At 42.8% G+C, this 19,534-nt stretch overlaps 1 protein-coding gene across 2 annotated transcripts in view; it reads left to right on the top strand.

Annotated features, from left to right (window-relative positions):
* Nucleotides 1-19,534, top strand: part of wdr37 (WD repeat domain 37) — a 145,160-nt gene that overhangs the window by 15,339 nt on the left and 110,287 nt on the right. For both annotated transcript variants that reach the window (XM_043690670.1, XM_043690669.1), the window contains exon 2: nucleotides 2,247-2,406. In XM_043690670.1, the coding sequence (XP_043546605.1) occupies nucleotides 2,269-2,406 (138 nt within the window). In that variant the 5' untranslated portion in view covers nucleotides 2,247-2,268. The remainder of the gene's footprint in view (nucleotides 1-2,246; nucleotides 2,407-19,534) is intronic.

Genomic DNA, 19,534 nt, shown 5'->3' with positions numbered 1-19,534 from the left:
CTTTTTCCAAGTATGGGGATGGCAAACACGAGGGGACACAACTTTAAAGTGAGGGGAGATAGGTATAAGACAGCTGTCAGAGGTAGTTTCTTTAGTCAGAGAGTAGTAAGGGTATGGAATGCACGGTAGTGGATTCGCCAAGTTTAAGTGCATTTAAGTCGTCATTGGACAGGCATATGGACGTACATGGAATAGTGTAGGTGGGATGGGCTTCAGATTAGTATGACAGGGCGGTGCAACATCGAGGGCCGAAGGGCCTGTACGTCGCTGTAATGTTCTATGTTCTATGTGTGGTCTCTCTCACCCACTCCTTCTCTCCTTCCCATAGCATGTATACCCTCCTGGTGCGTTAAGCTGCCAATACTGTCCATCCTGAGTCATGTTTCTGTAATGCTAGTCCCATGTTCCCAAACAAGCACTAAGTCTATCTGTCGTATCAGCCATGCCTCTCGCGTTGAAATAAATGCAGTTTAATTTTTCAGTCCGACCTCATTCTCCGCTTTGTACCTGCCTGCCCTGACTGTTTGACTTGCTCCTTTTCCTAACAGCTTTAGTCTCAGACTGATCTCTTCTGACTATCTCTTGCACCCACCTACCAAAAATGTGAACCCTTCTCCCCTGCACCAGTCCTCAGCCACACATTCATATGCTTCATCCTCTTATTCCTACTGTCACTAGCTTGTGGCACTGGGTGTAATCCAGATATTACTACCCTTGAGGACTAACTTTTTAGCTTCCTGCCTGACTTTCCTATTTTCTGTCCTCAGAAGCTCGTCCTTTTCTCATCGTATGTCATTAATTCCACTGTGGACAATGATCTCCTGTTGGTCCCTCTCCCCTTTGAGAATATTCTGCACCCTCTCACCAAGATATCCTTGACCCTGACACCAGGGAAACAACACACCATTCTGATATCTCATTGTCAGTCGTGGAAATGTCTGTGAATCTGTCTCGAGACTCCCGATAGCAAATCACTTGACATATCTGCGTACTAACCTTTCAACAATAATGCACTAGGATATCCTGTACCTGTGCATTTCAGAAATTACAACTTTTCTCCATAATGTACTTTTTCTACCTAAATGGACAATTGCATATTTTCTTATACTATATTCTATTTGTCACATCTTAACCTGTCAATATCTTTTTATAACCCCCTTATGCCAGCTTCATAACTTATATTCTCTCTTAGGTTTGTGTTGTTTAACTTTCTGCTGCGATAAAATATACACATTCCCTCAAAAGTTGAATTTATCCTATCCTAACACAGGACCTGAATCCGCAGCCTTGATGTGGGCACCTAACCTACATTGATATTTCAGTGCCCTTCTGATTGCATGTTGCACTGTTGGAGTTGCCATCCGTTGGAGAGTGATTAAACCAAATCTCTTTCTTTTCAAAAGGAAATGAAAGGTCCTATGTTAATTTTGTAAAGCCCACTTTATGGGCATTTAAGCGGGCATTGGATAGGCATATGGAGGATGGTGGGCTAGTGTAGGTTAGGTGGGCTTGGATTGGCGCAACATCGAGGGCCAAAGGGCCTGTACTGCGCTGTATTCTTCTATGTTCTATGTTCTAAGGCAAAGTGTTTCCCTCTGTGCTGGCCAACATTTAGCACTGTGAACACTGCTAAACTTAGGAACATGTTAATCCTGTTCCAGTTTGTGGCAGATTTTTCTTTGTAGCCTGGCTATTTGTTCACGTGACACGGATGAGACTGTATATTTTTTTTAGATTACATTACAGTGTGGAAACAGGCCCTTCGGCCCAACAAGTCGACACCGACCCGCCGAAGCGCAACCCACCATACCCCTACCCCTACATTTATCCCTTACCTAACACTAAGGGCAATTTTTAACTACAGCCAATTCACCTGACCTGCACACCTTTGGACTGTGGGAGGAAACTGGAGCACCTGGAGGAAACCCACGCAGACACGGGGAGAATGTGCAAACTCCACACAGTCAGTCGCCTGAGGCGGGAATTGAACCCGGGTCTCCGGCGCTGTGAGGCAGCACTGTGCCACCGTGCCGCCCACCAATAATTAGTAATTATTCGACTATACAGTGCTTTGAGATGCAAGTGTGATTTGAGTGATGATGACCAGAGTGAATTGCCACTTCTCATTGGCATGATTAGCCAAATGGCTTGCATTTGTGTTGTCGCATTTCATGAGTCTAGTCATGTGGTCAGTATTTGTCAAATGGTGTACACTGTGTTCTTCATAAATCTTTCCACTTAACCAGGTGAAGAGATCACCAAGAAGTGATGCCTATTGAAAGTGGAAGCAGTGCAGCTGCACGGCAGGGGAAATCGAAACGCAAACCTCACGCTATCTCTATTCGAAGGACAAACAGCTCTGAGCAGGAACGTGTCTTATCTCAGCGTGAAATGTTGGAAGGACAGGTACTATAAATCTTTATTGGATTTGAGAACATGGGCACTTTGATGTGATCAATCATATCATTTGACCAATTTTAAATACAGTGACTATTGTACTAATGCCATTCTTAGAAATGCACTTTTACAACACAACTACTATTAGTTTAGTTCTAGAAAGAAGAATTAATTCCTAGCAATACATCTTTTGTCTGCACATTCTGATAATATGCTGAAGATTCAATACCATTTGATGAAACAAGTCAAGATTTGAGGTTGAAATCCTTCACCCCAAACATGAAAGTAATTTATTTCCCTTTTCTACTTGTACTGAGTATGCTTAATGTTTCTAATGTTTTCTAATAATTTTGTAATTTGCATTGGATTTAAAGAAATGTGTGCAGAACCCCAGTGGTGTGACTTTGCAGTATATTTTTAGTATAATACTTCCTTTGGTATTTAAGGTCAAAAAGGCAAATGCTGTGATGTTTGTTCATTGTTAAGTGTTAAATCAGATAGATATGTCCTCCTTAAACTGCTGATGTTTGAAGAAAAGTCAATGTGTGCACTATCTGTGACGATGCTGCTCCTTTAATAAGGTTATGTGTCCTTGGTTTTTGTTGTGAGGGGTCGTAAGGGCAAAAGTTCCAATACATCTGCAAATATGTCTACGTGAAAAGGCTTTTACATTTTTTGTGTAAGTGTTTAGAAATGAAGTGGGAGTAGCCAGTTCTCCCAGTTCTGGGTTGTTTCTGGTTTGGTGTGGTCAAGTTTTGGCAAGCAGTCTGTTTGAAGCTACTGGTCAAGTTTTTAGCTGGGACCCAAAGAAACGGCTCCATGCTGGTTCTCTTTCTCGCTGACATCTCTCCTGTAAGAACCTGTGTTTGATTTTACTTTTTTTGCCAAGGGGGTATTTATTGGGACATTGCAAGTATTTGGGACAGCATCATTTAGTTGCAATAGAGTTCATTGGGTTTTCAGATAGGCATCGTTATTCTAAATGTGGTTCTCTTTTGTTCATGTTTCGTTCAGTATTCTGTAAGTAAATTCTGTTTTGTTTAAAACTGAGTGGCTGGGCCAGCCATATCACTCCTGGAATATCCACATTACACCTGCTTAAAACAACTAGAAAAGTGAGGGTATGGGCTAATTTCTTGAAATGGCCTGGTGTATAACAGATGAGGGCTGTTTGTGAGATTTGTTCTATGGTTCCAATTTGAGATTAGGCTTGTTGGACTCAAAGGCAGCGAGTGGTAGATCTTAGTGTCTGCTGTTCTGGGTGTTGAATTCAGTTGGTTTAAACAGTGCTGGTATCGTAATAGCTCTTTCAGTCAATAAGAGTTTTCTGGGGGTGGAAGAAGTGACTTTGGGGGTTTTAGAAAAGGTGAACAAGACAAACTTGCTGGAATGGACAGTCAAGCTGGAATTGGAGTTACCTTCATCTGTAAGAAAAGGAAAGATAATGACAGGAATAGCTCAGCATTTAAATTTGCTGGAAATGCCATCGGAATCTTTGGAGTTTGCTTAATTCTCAATTGAATTTTAGCTGCTTGAGTTAGAGGCAAAAGAAAACGAAAGAGAAAAAGAAATGAAACTTTGAATTATGATTAAAAGCAGAGGAAATGCAAAAAGAAAGAGAGAGAAGAAAGGAGAAAAGAGAGAGCAAGAGAGTTTGAACTTGATAAATTGGCACTTCGATAGCAAAGTCAGCTTAAAAGAATGGAGATGAAGGTAGAAGGTAAGCCTAGTGAGGAAGAGAATGAGGATGAGCAAACCCATCGTAGCTAAAGGCCTGGTGGAAATGTGTTTAAATATCTTTAAGCTTTGCCTAAATTTGAGAAGGATGCAGAAGCCTTTTTTGTCTCATTTGAGAAGATGGCTAAACAAGTGCAGTGGCCAGTGACCATGTGAGTTTTGTTGATCCAAACAAAACGGCTAGGTCGAGCTAGTGAGGCGGAGGAGGTATCTGAGACATATGAGGAGGTGAAGAAAGCCATTTTAAGTGCATATGAGCTTATGCCAAAAGCCTACAGACAGCATTTCAGGAATCGAAGGAGGGACCCTGACCCAATCTACATTGAATTTGAAAGAGCCAAAGAAAGTAATTTTGAGAGGTGGATAAGGGCATCAAAAATACAGCAACCTATGATGGTCTTAGAGAAACAAATTTGGAGGAGTTCAAAAATTCACTTCCTGAGCTGGTGGGAAATCATGTGGAAGAGCAGAGTTAAAATGGCAAGATTATCAGCCAAAATGGCGGCTGATTATGAGTTGGTTCATAAATCCAAGTTTGGCTTCCGACATCAATTTCAATCTGTGAGGGATAGACATTGGGTAAAAGAAAAATCCTCACGGGGTAAGGGAAAGGTAGAGCTTGGTGAAGATCATAAGGATAACAACGCAGGGTAAAAAGGAATTCATTGAAAGGGAAAGAGAAGTTAAAAAGCTCCAGTATTTTCACTGCAATAAAGTAGGCCATGTGAAATCACAATGTTGGTAGATTAGAAGAAGCACTGGAAGCCAGCTGTAGGCAAACAGGAGTGGTAACGGAAAGCACAGTGGAGGCTAGAAAGCTGCCCCAGAATATACAACCTGGGCAGAGGTTGGTTCGAGAGGAAGTGCCAGATTTTTTTAAACCATATACTTGCGAAGGTAAAGTTTATTTGCATAGGCCAGGAGCAGCAGGCAAAGAGATTACAATATTAAGAGATCCAGGATCCTCTCAATCTTTGATGTTGACACATGAGATATATACCTCCTGAAGGACTATTGCCAGAAAAGGTGCTAGTAATGGAAATTCATGATGAGACAAAAAGTGCTCAGTTATGTAGAGTGTGGTTAGAGTGTTCTTTAAAGAGTGGAGAAGTCGTGGTAGGAAAACTGGACAAACTCTCAGCTGCGGGAATACAATTTGTCCTTGCTAACTGTTATGAAGTTGAAGGCATATACTGTACCTTTAAGAGAGCCTAAATGCTGTTTTGCATTGAGTGCTTACAAGCACCTTATCATATGGCTAACAAGCAGTCTCAGAGTGTACTGGAAAATTGAAAATGTGTAACAGTTGGCTATGAAATAGATACCTGAGTGGGTTGCTGTTTCAGCAACAATTCAAATTTAACCAATCAATTTAAATTATGCACAAGGGTACTAAAACCAAATGAATTTGAATTTATTGTTTTTGCCAACCTCAAACCAATGAGATGATCCAGTGTTTGGGGTATAAAAAAGCAGGCATTTTGAAAGTTAGTCAGAGAGTAACTGCCAGCAAAACAGCCTCTATCAAAATTAAAAATCACCCCATACCAGATTATAGTCCAACAGGTTTATTTGTAAATACTTGCTTTCGGAGCTCTAAGAACCAAGTAATTCCAAATAAACTTGTTCAATGATAACATGATGTTGTGTGATTTTTAACTTTGTATGCCCAGCACCTCCAAAATCATGAATTCCTGAAGAAGGGCCTGTGCCCGAAACGTCGAATCTCCTGTTCCCTGGGTGCTGCCTGACCTGCTGTGCTGTTCCAGCAATAAAGTTTCAACTTTGATCTCCAGCATCTGCAGACCTCACTTTCACCTCCAAAATCATGACTCTCTATCAAAGGTACCTTTTCTATATGAAACATCTTCACAGTAAAACAAAGATGATGATCCAGGGAGATCTTCAACTGAAAGCAGAAGGATATTGGAGACAACAGTAGCTGTATGGTTTTGAAATTAAGTTGATGTAATTTTAATATGGGTTTTTATGAAACAGTATATTGTTCTTGAGTTGGAGGTAGATAACAATCAGTTAAGAGAATGGTGGGCCCTTAGAGTTGTGAACAGTTGTTTAATGTTAACCTTTAGAGTTAAGGAATGAATATTGATATTATTTTCTTTAAATCGTGGTATTTGTGAGTTCTTTGCTAGTCATAGTTTAACAGATTATGAGGCGAGGTGAGCTTTTCTGGGTGTTTGGTTAAATTAACAGAAGTGTTGTCCCTTTTCCCCCTTCAGTCAAAGCAAAACACTCAGAGACACAGTATGGTTTTACCTCCTTCATCTTTACTCCGGGCCCTGGAGGAAGAGAGAACGATTGTCCACGTACGCAGAGATATGAGTTCTTGGTCTTCTCTGGAATAGCAGTTTCTCAATGAACTATATTGGTGCCCAGTTACTAGCGGCGTACCACAAGGGTGTGTTGGGTCCACTGCTGTTCGTCATTCTTATAAATGACCTGGATGAGGGCTTAGAAGGGTGGGTTAGTAAATTTGCAGACGACACTAAGGTCGGTGGAGTTGTGGATAGTGATGAAGGATGTAGTAGGTTGCAGAGAGACATAAATAGGATGCAGAGCTGGGCTGAGAGGTGGCAAATGGAGTTTAATGTGGACAAGTGTGAGGTGATACACTTTGGCCGGAGTAATCGGAATACAAAGTACTGGGCTAATGGTAAGATTCTTGGGAGTGCAGATGAGCAGAGAGATCTCTGTGTCCATGTACACAGATCCCTGAAAGTTGACACCCAGATTGACAGAGTTGTTAAGAAGGCATACAGTGTTTTGGCCTTTATTAAAAGAGGGATTGAGTTCCGGAACCAGGAGGTTATGCTGCAGTTGTACAAAGCTCTGGTACGGCCACACTTGGAGTATAGTATACAGTTCTGGTCATCACATTATAAGAAGGACATGGAAGCTTTGGAAAGGGTGCAGAGGAGATTTACTAGGATGTTGTCTGGTAAGGAAGGAATGTCTTACGAGGAAAGGCTGAGGGCCTTGAGGCTGTTCTCATTAGAGAGAAGAAGGTTGAGAGGTGACCTAATAGAAACATACAAGATAATCAGAGGGTTAGATAGGGTGGACAGGGAGAGCCTTTTTCCAAGTGTGGGGACGGCAAACACGAGGGGACGCAACTTTAAAGTGAGGGGAGATAGGAATAAGACAGATGTCAGAGGTAGTTTCTTTACTCAGAGAGTAGTCAGGGTATGGAATGCTTTGCCTGCAACGGTAGTGGATTCGCCAAGTTTAAGTGCATTTAAGTCGTCACTGGACAGGCATATGGACGTACATGGAATAGTGTAGGTGAGATGGGCTTCAGATTAGTATGACAGGGCGGCGCAACATCGAGGGCCGAAGGGCCTGTACTTCGCTGTAATGTTCTATGTTCTATATCGTCATTTTACAGGGAGGAGCGTCCAGATAGGGCAACATACATATTAATTGGGTGACCGTTGCAATCAACGATAACCAATAGCAGAGACCAAGCCCATGACTGTTATACAGTGAATGTTCTTAACCTTGTTAATTGGATCCATACAATGGATACTTTTCCCCTTGTTAGCTGACCTTGCATACTGAATGCTTCCAAATGGCTCTGCATAATGACTGCTTTTCCACCTTGTTAACCCATTACTCTTTCCTCCAGCACCCCATTGTTAACTGTAAGTTCTTATCTGATCTCAATCATGCTCACCTGAACCTCTTGTATCACAAACCTCAGAACTTAACTCTTTCCCTGCCTGCTTATACCCTATACATATTCTCGGAAGGGTTCAACACTGTGTCAAAACATAACGATATAGTTGGTTCAGGTAAGAGTGCTGTCTACTGTGGCTGAAAAGCCAGTGGAAACTCAGGCAACTGAGGATATCACAGGAAACATATCCTGGCAGCTTTCCTGACTGTGTGTGACTCCGTTACCAAAGTCACCAATTGAAACAGGAGAAATCAAATAGTATAGATAAGAAAGTTGAAATAGAATTAGCAGAGACCCTGTTTGATCAGATGGTTGAGACAAAACAGGAGCAGATGGATGACAAAGATATCTTTAGCTCAGAAAAGTTAATTGAGTTACAGCAGAAAGATGAATATTTGAAGTGATTGTATCCAAAGGCAGACACTGAAGAAGAATCTAGATGTATCCCTGAATGCTACTATCTTAAAAATGATGTCTTAATGAGGAAATGGAGGCCATCACATATTCAGGCAGATGAGGAATGGACAGAAGTTCATCAAGTCGTATTGCCAGTGGGTTATAGAAAGGTGTTGCAGGTAGCACATGAACTACCAGGAGGAGGTCATTTAGGGGTAAGAAAAACTTGAGCTAAAATACAAAAACACATTTTTTTGGCTTGGATTGCTCAAGGATGTAGTTGAATTTTGCCAGACTGTCAGACATGTCAGGTAACTGGAAAACCACAAGCAGTAATAAAACCCGCACCTTTTAATACTTTTTTACATTTGAGGAGCCTTTGATAAGAATCTTAACTGATTGCGTCGGATCTGTACCTAAAACAAAAAGTTGGAATTAGTATTTGTTCACAATAATGGATGTGTCCACTAGATTTCCAGAGGCCATTCCAATGCACAGTATCACAGCTAAAAGGATTGTAGAAGCGTTACTCAAATTTTTCACTAGATATGGAGTACCACAGAGATACAATCAGATGAAGGATCAAACTTTACATCAAGGAAGTTACGGACAACTTAGGAATAAAACAACTCAAATCTACTGCATACCATTCAGAATTGCAGAGAGCGCTAGAAAGGTACCATCAGACATTAAAGACCATATTTATAATTGAGACTTATAATTGAGACTGTCCAGATGATTGGGATAAAGAAATTTGTACTTTTTGCCACCGGAATTGTGCAAATGAATTGACAAAATTCAGCCCAGTTGAATTAGTTTTTGGGCATGAAGTGAGAGGATCACTAAAATTGATTACAGCGAAATTGGTGAGTCAGAATTCAGAGACCACATATTTGGACGATGTGTTAAATTTTAGGAAACGGTTAAATAGAGCAGGGGAGTTGGCTAGACTATGTTTAAAAGTAGTGTTTAGATCAGAGTGGTGCTGGAAAAACACAGCAGGTCAGGCAGCATCCGAGGAGCAGGAAAATCTATGTTTAGGGGCTGGGGAGAAGGTAGCAAAGAGTACAATAGGTGAATGGGGGTGGGGATGGAGGTGATAGGTCAGAGGGGAGGGTGGAGCGGTTAGGTGGGAAGAGAGATTGACAGGTAGGACAGGTCATGAGGACAGCGCTGAAATGACGGATTGGAACTGGGGAGGGGAAATGAGGTGAAGTCCACATTGATGCCCTGGGGTTGAAATGTTCCGAGGCGGAAGATGAGGCGTTCTTCCTCTAGGCGTCGGGTGGTGAGGGAGTGGCAGTGGAGGAGGCCCATGACCTGCATGTCCTCGACAGAGTGGGAGGGGGCGTTGAAATGTTGGGCCACGGGGTGGTGGGGTTGATTGGTGTGGGTGTCCTAGAGATGTTCCCTAAAGCGCTCTGCGAGGAGGCGTTCAGTCTCCCCAATGTGGAGGAGACCACATCAGGAGCCACGGATACAATAAATGATATTGGTGGATGAGCAGATGAAACTTTGATGGATGTGGAAGGCTCCTTTGGGGCCTTGAATGGTGGTGAGGGAGGAGGAGTGGACGCAGGTTTTGCAATTCCTGCAGTGGCAGGGGAGGGTGCCAGGATGGGAGGGTGGGTTGTTGGGGGGTGTGGACCTGAGTCCACACGGACTCAGGTAGTCACGGGGGGAATGGTCTTTTTCGGAAAGCGAAAAGTGGTTGGGAAGGAAATATATCTCTGGTGGTGGGGTCCGTTTGGAGGTGGCGGAAATGTCGGCGGATGATGTGGTTAATGCAAAGGTTGGTAGGGTGGAAGTGAGGACCAGGGGGGTTCTGTCCTTGTTACGGTTGGTGGGGTGGGGTTTGAGGGCAGAGGTGTGGGATGTGGATGAGATGAGTTGGAGAACATCTTCAACCACGTGAGAAGAGAAATTATGAACCCTACAGAAGGAGGCCATCTGGCGTGTTCTGTGGTGGAACTGGTCCTCCTGGGAGCAGATACGGCGGAGGCAGAGGAATTGGGAATACGGGATGGCATTTTTGCAGGAGGTAGGGTGGGAAGAAGTGTAGTCCAGGTCGCTGTGGGAGTCGGTGGGTTTGTAAAAAATGCCAGTGTCAAGTCGGTCATCATTAATGGAGATGAAGAGGTCCAGGAAGGGGAGGGAGGTGTCAGACATGGTCCAGGTGAAGGTAAGGTTGGAGTGGAATGTGTTGGTGAAGTTGGTGAACTGCTGAACCTCCCCACGGGAGCACGAGGTGGTGCCGATGCAGTCATCAATGTAGCGGAGGAAGAGGTGGGGAGTGGTGCTGGTGTAACTACGGAAGATGGACTGTTCTACGTAGCCGACAAAGAGACAGGCATAGCTAGGACCCATATGCGTGCCCATGGCTACCCCTTTGGTCTGGAGGAAGTGGAAGGATTCGAAGGAGAAATTGTTAAGTGTGAGGACCAGTTCAGCTAAACGAATGAGAGTGTCAGTGGAAGGGTACTGTTGAGGACATTGGGAGAGGAAGAAATGGAGGGCTTGGAGGCCCCGGTCATGGCAGATGGAGGTGTAGAGGGATTGGATGTCCATGGTGAAGCTGAGGCGTTGGGGGCCAGGGAAACTGAAGTCTTAGAGGAGGTGGAGGGTGTGGGTGGTGTCTCGAACGTATGTGGGGAGTTCCTGGACTAGGGGGGAATAGAACAGTATCGAGGTAGGTGGAGATGAGTTCTGTGGGGCAGGAGCAGGCTGAGACAGTGGGTCGGCCGGGGTAGTAAGGCTTGTGGATCTTGGGAAGGAGGTAGAATCGGGCAGTGCGGGGTTCCCGGACTACAAGGTTGGAAGTTGTGGGTGGGAGATCTCCTGAGGTGATGAGGTTCTATATGGTCTGGGAGATGATGGTTTGGTGATAGGGGTGGGGTCATGGTTGAGGGGGTGGTAGGAGGAGGTGTCTTCGAGTTGGCATCTGGCTTCAGCGGTGTAGAGGTCAGTGGACAGTGGACTGAAAGCTGTGTTAACCACTGCTCCGGTAATAGCCACACTTGATTACACAAAGCCATTCAAGATGGCTATCGATGTGGGTGTTGGTGCTGTGCTCTTAAAGGAAGACATTGAGAAGATAAAAAAACCTATTGGGTATTTCTTCAGGAAATTGAACATTCATCAGCAGAAATATTCGACAGTTGAGGAGACTTTGAGCTTCTTGTTGGCATTACAGCATTTCAATGTTTATGTCACCAGTAATGTACCTGAGACAATCATATACACTGATCATAAATTCAAGGACAAAAATTCCATGCTGTTCAGATGGAGCTTGTTGCTATTGCCATTCAGTTCGAAAATTGTACACGTGGCAGGAGGCGAAAACGCAATTGCCAACACATTTTCGAGACTTGGATGAGAAACTGAGGTGTTCGGTGGCACGAGTAAATGGACTGAAATAGAATGTAGTAGCGCATGTTTGCATGGTTATGTGTGTTGTCGTGTACTAACACTTTTTAAGATTAACGAGTTTTAAATGCAGCTGTCTTGGGATATTGATGGTTCATTCTTTTTTAAGAGGGAGGTGTGATGATGCTGGCCATTTAACAAGGTTATGTTGCCCTTGGTCTTTGTAGAGAGGGGCCATAACGGCAGAGGTTCTGATATGTCTGGAAATATCTACTTGAAAAGGCTTTTAAGTTTTTTTTAAAACACTGATGAAATGGGTCAATAGGCTGAAAAAATGGCAGATCGAGTTCAATCTGCATAATTGAGGGGTATTGCATTTTGTTACACCAAACAGGGGTAGGGCTTATACAATTAATGGTAGGGCCTTTTGCAGTGTTATAGAACAAAGGTACCTAGGGATGCATGTACATAATCCTTCGAAGTTTGTGTCACACATGGACAGGGTAGTAAAAAAGGCATTTGCCATGCTTGCCTTCATTGCTCAGTTCTTTGAGTCTCGGAGTTGGAAAGTCATATTGAAGTTGTACTGGACATTGGTGAGGCCTCTTCTGGAATACTGGGTCCAGTTCTGGTTTCCCAGTTATAGGAAGGATACTATCAAGCTGGAGAGGGTTCAGAAGAGGTTTACCAGGATGATGCTCACCATGGAAGGTTCGAGTTATAAAGAAACACTGGGACTTTCTTCACTGGAGTCTCGGAGGTTGAGAGGCAACCTGACAGAAGTCTATAAAATAATGAGAGGTATAGATAGAAGTTAATGGTATTTGTCTTTTCCATAGGATGGTGAATTTCAAGACTAGAGGCCACATTTTTAAGGTGAAAGGACATGAGAGGCAAATTTATTGTAGAGGGTGGTTCACATGCAGAATGAACTTTCTGAAGTGGTGGTGGATGTGGGTACAATTATAATATTTAAAAGACATTTGGATAGGTACAAGAATATCAAAGGAACAGGAGAATCGACGTTTCGGGCATAAGCCCTTCTTCAGGATTCCCTTATGCCTGAAACGTCGATTCTCCTGTTCCTTTGCTGCCTGACCTGCTGCACTTTTCCAGCAACATATTTTTAAGCTCTGATCTCCAGCATCTGCAGTCCTCACTTTCTCCTAGGTACAAGAATAGGAAAGGTTTGGAGGGACATGGGCCAAGAGCAGGCAGGTGGGATGAGTTTAGTTTGGCATGTTCTGGTTGGATCGAAGGGTCTGTTTCTGTGCTGTATGACTGTAAGACTATGACTTGTGCAATGAAAAGGGAGATGCCAGTTCTCCCAGTTCAGGGTTTTTCTGCTTTGGTTTTGGCAAGTAGTCTGTTTGAAGCACCAAATAAACAGCTCCAGCTCCACGCTGGTTTTCTCTCGCTCACCCACCCTCTCTCTCGCTTTCTCTCTCTCTCTCTCTCTCTCTCTCTCTATCGCTCTCTGACATCTCTCTGTCTCTCTGACATCTCTCCTGTAAGAACCTGTGTTTGATTTTACCTTTATTTGCCAATGGGGTATTTATGGGGATGTTGCAGGTGTTTGGAGCAGCATCTTTAAGTTGGGATACAGTTGACTGGGTTTTCAGGTACGTTATTCTAAATTCGGTTCTCTTTTGTTTGTGTTTCATTCAGTACTCTGTAAATAAATTCTGTTTTGTTTAAAACTAAGAGGTTGTGCCAGCTCTGTCACTCCTGGAATGCCGACATTACACCTGCTTAAAACAATTAGGAAAGTTAGGGTCTGGGCTACTTTCTTGAAATGTTTTGAGGGGGTCTGGCCTGGTCCATAACATAGCTATCTTATAGTGAAAACAAACATATATTTGAAATAACTTAATTGAAAAATATTTATGCTATGTTATACTAAAATACAAGTAATTTATTATTTCTGCATTGACAAAATATCATTATGCCCCTGTTATGGACTAGGCCAGACCATTCAAAACATTTTTAAGCAGGCAGCCCAGTGAAAATTACCCAGAGTAAGTTAGTAAGGTTGACTACAAGGTTTTAAGACAGACAAAAATTTATTCACAGCATTACGCGATGAAGCACAAAGAAAGAATAAAGAACCCCTACAGAACTCACTCTATCCAAACTAGACTTAATCATGCTGTTCTGAATATACACAACAGTCCCAATAAGCAAACCTCCTTAAAACACCATTTTAAAAAAATGGAACAAATGCTTACAGGTTGAAGTTCGAAGAGCAGAGAGACAGCCTGTTTCCACACAGCTGAACTCCGAGCCAGTTCTGGACTGAACTGCTCAGCTAAAGAGCTAACCACTCCCCTTTCATCATACAGGTCACTTCTAAAACATGACCACTTTGGCCTGAAGTCTCATCTGAAAACAAAAAGGCCTCCCAATACCCTTTAATCTCTGTACCAAACTAGTCTAAACGGAACTGGGAGCTCTTTTTCGACCCCTCTGAGAAAAACCAAGGACACAGTATCCTTGAGAAACAGAACAGCTTTTAGAAAAAAGGGACCAGCTTTGTGACACCACAAGCAATGATCATTTAAGATGTGTGTAAATTAAAGGCACTGTGGGATCATATTCAATAATGACCGAGATCAGTGAGAGGTGAAAATAGCCTCTTTATTGAGCATTTTTTATTACAGAAATGTAATTAATTCACAGAAGGAAGTTTTTATCTATATATGTATATGTGTGTATATATATATATATACACACAAGTTAATGAGGTCATTCAGATCTATACTGTGTTTACTTAAAGAGAACAAAATAACTGTTGGTATTCACCATTATCTATGTTTACAAACAACCTGTTGGCATTTAACTAAGGCTTCAGCAGGGCCCAGTTACTGAATGGATCCTGTTATGCTTTGGCAGAGGGACCTTACCTGGTGGCCTTCCCCCACTGTGCCTGAAGAAGGGCTTATGCCCGAAACGTTGATTCTCCTGCTCCTTGGATGCTGCCTGACCTGCTGCGCTTTTCTAGCAGCACATTTTTCAGCTTCCTCCATGACAGCGACTTCCACAGTAGCACAGTTCGAGGCAGTGATGAAATCCAAAGTACAGTTATACTGTAGAGTCTTTTATACACAATTTTTACATGCATACAAATTTTAGCACTATGGTGTCACATAGACGTATCTAGTGTGTACACGTGTTTGCGTGACATCTGTCCTGGGGAAGCAGGTGGTGACTTTATCACTTGCTAAATGTGGCTGTCACTCCTGATGGGATTAGAATGTCTGTCTAGTTGCATAATTAAGAGGTGTCAGTCCTTTTGTCTTTAAAGTCAAAAAGTGTGGTGCTGGAAAAGCACAGCCGGTCAGGCAGCATCCGAGGAGCAGGAGTGTAGACGTTTTGAGCATGAGCTCTTCTTCAGGATGATGAATTGAGTTTAATCCGTAGGATTCATGTACTTGGTATACTTGTGTAAAATCCTGTTGGGTGTAGACTTATTGTGAGCATTCTCAGTAAAGGCAACTTTATTGGTATGAAAATGTATAGTTGCATAAGAATCTTTTACAAATGATTTGTAACTGACGACTTGGCTACTCCACATCATACCCTCCATTAACAATGATAAACTCTACTACATAGGCATAACTTACGAGGTGACTCAGAAAAATAACATTATTAAAAATAAAATTGTGACCACAAAAGATAACTCATCGATCACCAAAATGCAATAAAGTTGAAATTCATGCTTAGTGAATGTTCAACATGCACAAACAGGAAATAGAAATCAAAAGTCAAAAGAAATGAGAGTAGAAAATAGCAAACCGGAAAGAAGTGAGTGTTGTTAAAAATCTCGAATTGACAGGAGATTGGAACTGGACTTGAAGTAAATGCGCACAGTTTAACAGAATAAAAGAATAATACATCCAAAAACAAGGTAATCTGGTGCAATCATATCCAACAATTAATCAGTCATCTAAATTTAGCCATGTCATCAGCTGTATGACACTTTGATCTTTTACTATAAATTCTGTGCCCTATGATCCTGCCCCTTTAGCTATGCGATGAAGGAGCAGTGCTCCGAAAGCTTGTATTGGAGGACGGGAAAAATATGTGGCTGTAACAGCTGCTCCTTTTTTTGAGGTATTTTAGGTGCTGGAGGTGATTTCCTTGTATTCCAAGAGCAGCAATTACTGTTTTATATGCTGTTACATTGTTTTGGAACTTTGGAGAAAAAGTCAAAACAACTTTTAAAAGGGAGAAGATCAGACAAAGGAAGTACGTGGTAAGGTCAGTGCAGGAGAGAGAGAGAGAGAAAGAAAGAAACCCATGTTGCTAACTGACAGAGCAGTGAACCTGTGCAGTTACTGCCTTTGCTGTTTTGAATTCATATATCGCTGTACATCGGAGTGCGTCTGGGAAAATTAACAAACAGTGGAATTCACAACTAATCTTGGAGGAACCTGTTTGGGAGAAGTCACAGCACAGAAACAGATATGTTTAACTGTGGCCTTACAATAAGTCTACAGGAGTGAGTAGAGTAGGCTCTTTCTTGATTATATGGTTTATTGAGATATGTCTCCAGATTAAACTTAAAATATAAGCCATAAGTATTAATTGAACCTGGAGCAGTGTTTTATAGAGGAATAAGACAGTGCTATTTTCTGGGTCTGCAGTTTGAAAGAAGCAAAAATGGCCTTTAGTAGAGTGTTATGCTCTTCTTGTCAGATGTGGGAGTTTAGGGAGAGTTTATGGGTTACTGAGGATTGAATGGATTGGTTGGAGAGACAGTTAGAGGCAATGAGGAATTTTCAAGAGCAAGGGGATGTGATGAAAGGCAGTTATAGGAAGGGGGCAAGTCTCAGATACAGTCACATAGATGGGTTAACTCCAGGAAAGGTAAGAGAGGTAGGCAAGTAGTGCCGGAGTCTTCTGTGGCTATCCCCCTTTCAAACAAGTATGCTGTTTTGGAAAATGTAGGAGGTGATGGATTCTCAGGGGAATGTACCACGAACAGCCAAGTTTCTGGTATTGAGACTGGCTCTAATGCAATGAGGGGTACGTCGGGTTCCAAGAAATCAATTGTGTTCAGGGCCTCTCTAGTCCGAGATACACACAGACATTTTGCGAAAAATCAGAATGGTGTGTTGCTTCCCTGGTGCCAGGTTCAAGGATGTCTCCGAGAGGGTGCAGAATGTTGTCAAGAGGGAGAGGGGCCAACAGGAGGTCATTGTACACATTAGAACCAACAACATAGGAAGGGAAAAGGTTGAGATTCTGAAGGGAGATTATAGAGAGTTAGGCAGGAATTTAAAAATGAGGTCCTTGAGAGTAGTAATATCTCGATTACTCCCGGTGCTATGAGCGAATGAGGGTAGGAATAGGAGAATAGAGCAGATGGATGCATGGCGGAGGAGCTGGTGTGTGGGGGAAGGATTCACATTTTTGGAGCATTGGAAACTCATTTGGGATAGAAGTGACCTGTACAAGAAGGACAGATTGCACCTAAATTGGAAAGGGATGAATATACTGGCAGGGAGATTTGCTGGAGCTGCTGGGGAAGATTTAAAATAGTAAGGTGAGGGTGGGACCCAAGGAGATACTGAGGAAAGAGATCAATCGGAGACTGGTACAGTTGAGAACAAAGACGAGTCAAAGAGTCAAGGCAGGCAGGAACAAAGCAGAGAACAAGGTTATTTCAATGCAAAAGGCCTAACAGGGAACAGATGAACTCAGGCATGATTAGGACATAGAGATGTACAGCATGGAAACAGACCCTTCGGTCCAACCCGTCCATGCCGACCAGATATCCTAACCCAATCTAGTCCCACCTGCCAGCAACCGGCCCATATCCCTCCAAAGCGTTCCTATTCATATACCCATCCAAATGCCTCTTAAATGTTGCAATTGTACCAGCCTCCACCACTTCCTTTGGCAGCTCATTCTATACCCGTACCACCCTCTGTGTGAAAAAGTTGCCCCTTAAGTCTCTTTTATATCTTTCCCCTCTCACCCTAAACCTATGCCTTCTAGTTCTGGATGCCCTGACCCCAAGGAAAAGATGGGACTGGGATATCATAGCAGTTACAGAAACATGGCTCAGGGATGGACAGGACTGGTAGCTTAATGTTCCAGGATATAAATGCTACAGGAAGGATAGAAAGGGAGGCAAGAGAGGAGGGGGAAGAGCCTTTTTGATAAAGGATAGCATTACAGCTGTACTGAGGGAGGATATTCCCAGAAATACATCCAGGGAAGTTATTTTGGTGGAACTGAGAAATAAGAAAGGGATGATCACCTTCTTGGGATTGTATTGTAGACCCTCTAATACTCAGAGGGAAATTGAGAAAAAAATTTGTAAGGAGATCTGTTATCTGTAACAATAATAGGGTGGTTATGGTAGGGGATTTTAACTTTCCAAACAAAGACTGGGACTGCCATAGTGTTAAGGATTTAGATGGAGAGGAATTTGTTAAATGTTATGGTTCTGTTCGCCGAGCTGGGAATTTGTGTTGCAGACGTTTCATCTCCTGTCTAGGTGACATCCTCAGTGCTTGGGAGCCTCCTGTGAAGCGCTTCTGTGATGTTTCCTCCGGCATTTGTAGTGGTTTGTACCTGCTGCTTCCGGTTGTCAGTTCCAGCTGTCTGCTGCAGTGGCCGGTATATTGGGTCCAGGAGGATGTGCTTATCGATTGAATCTGTGGATGAATGCCATGCCTGTAGGAGTTCCCTGGCTGTTCTCTGTTTGGCTTGTCCTATAATAGTAGTGTTGTCCCAGTCGAACTCCTGTTTCTTGTCATCTGAGTGTGTGGCTACTAAGGATAGCTGGTCATGTCGTTTCGTGGCTAGTTGGTGTTCATGGATGCGGACCGTTAGCTCTCTTCCTGTTTGTCCTATGTAGTGTTTTGTGCAGTCCTTGCATGGGATTTTGTACACTACATTGGTTTTGCTCATGCTGGGTATCGGGTCCTTCATCCTGGTGAGTTGTTGTCTGAGACTGGCTGTTGGTTTGTATGCTGTTATGAGTCCTTTTGGTCGCAGTAGTCTGGCTGTCAGTTCAGAAATGTTTTTGATGTATGGTAGTGTGGCTAGTCCTTTGGGTTGTGGCATGTCCTCATCCGATACCCAGCAAGAGCAAAACCAAGCAAAAGCACTGAGGATGTCACCGAGACAGGGAACGAAACGTCTGCAACACAAATTCCCAGCTCGGCGAACAGAACCACAACAACGAGTTACAAATCTTCTCCCAAATTTGTTAAATGTGTACTAGAAAATTTTCTAATTCGGTATATGGATGTACCTACCAGAGAAGGTGCGAAACTTGACCTACTCTTGGGAAATAAGGCAGGGCAGGTGACTGAGGTGTCATTGGGGAGCACTTTGGGGCCAGCATCCATAACTCTCTTAGTTTTAAAATAGTGATGGAGAAGGATAGACCACATCTAAAAGTGGAAGTTCTAAATTGGAGAAAGGCCAATTTTGACGGTATTAGGCAAGAACCTTCAAAAACGGATTGGGTGGATATTCGCAGATAAAGGGACGGCTGGAAAATGGGAAGATTTCAGAAATGAGATAACAAGAGTCTAGATTTGGTATATTCCTGTTAGGATGAAAGGAAAGGCTGGTAGGTATAGGGAATGCTGGATGACTAAAGAAATTGAGGGTTTGGTTAAGAAAAAGAAGGAAGTATATATCAGGTATAGACAGGACAGATTGAGTGAATCCTTAGAAGAGTAGAAAGGAAGTAGGAATATACTTCAGAGCGAAATCAGGAGGGCAAAAAGGGGACATGAGGTAGACTTGTCAAATGGAGTTAAGGAGAATCCAAAGGTTTTTTACAAATACGTTGGGATCAGAAGGGTAAACTAGGGAGAGAATAGGGCCCCTCAAAGATCAGTATGACGGTCTTTGTATGGAACCACAGGAGATGGGGGAGATACTAAACAAGTATTTTGCGTAAGTATTTACTGT

Source organism: Chiloscyllium plagiosum, chromosome 5, assembly GCF_004010195.1.
Source record: "Chiloscyllium plagiosum isolate BGI_BamShark_2017 chromosome 5, ASM401019v2, whole genome shotgun sequence".
NCBI lineage: Eukaryota > Metazoa > Chordata > Chondrichthyes > Orectolobiformes > Hemiscylliidae > Chiloscyllium > Chiloscyllium plagiosum.
This window is presented reverse-complemented; position numbering and strand designations above follow the sequence as displayed.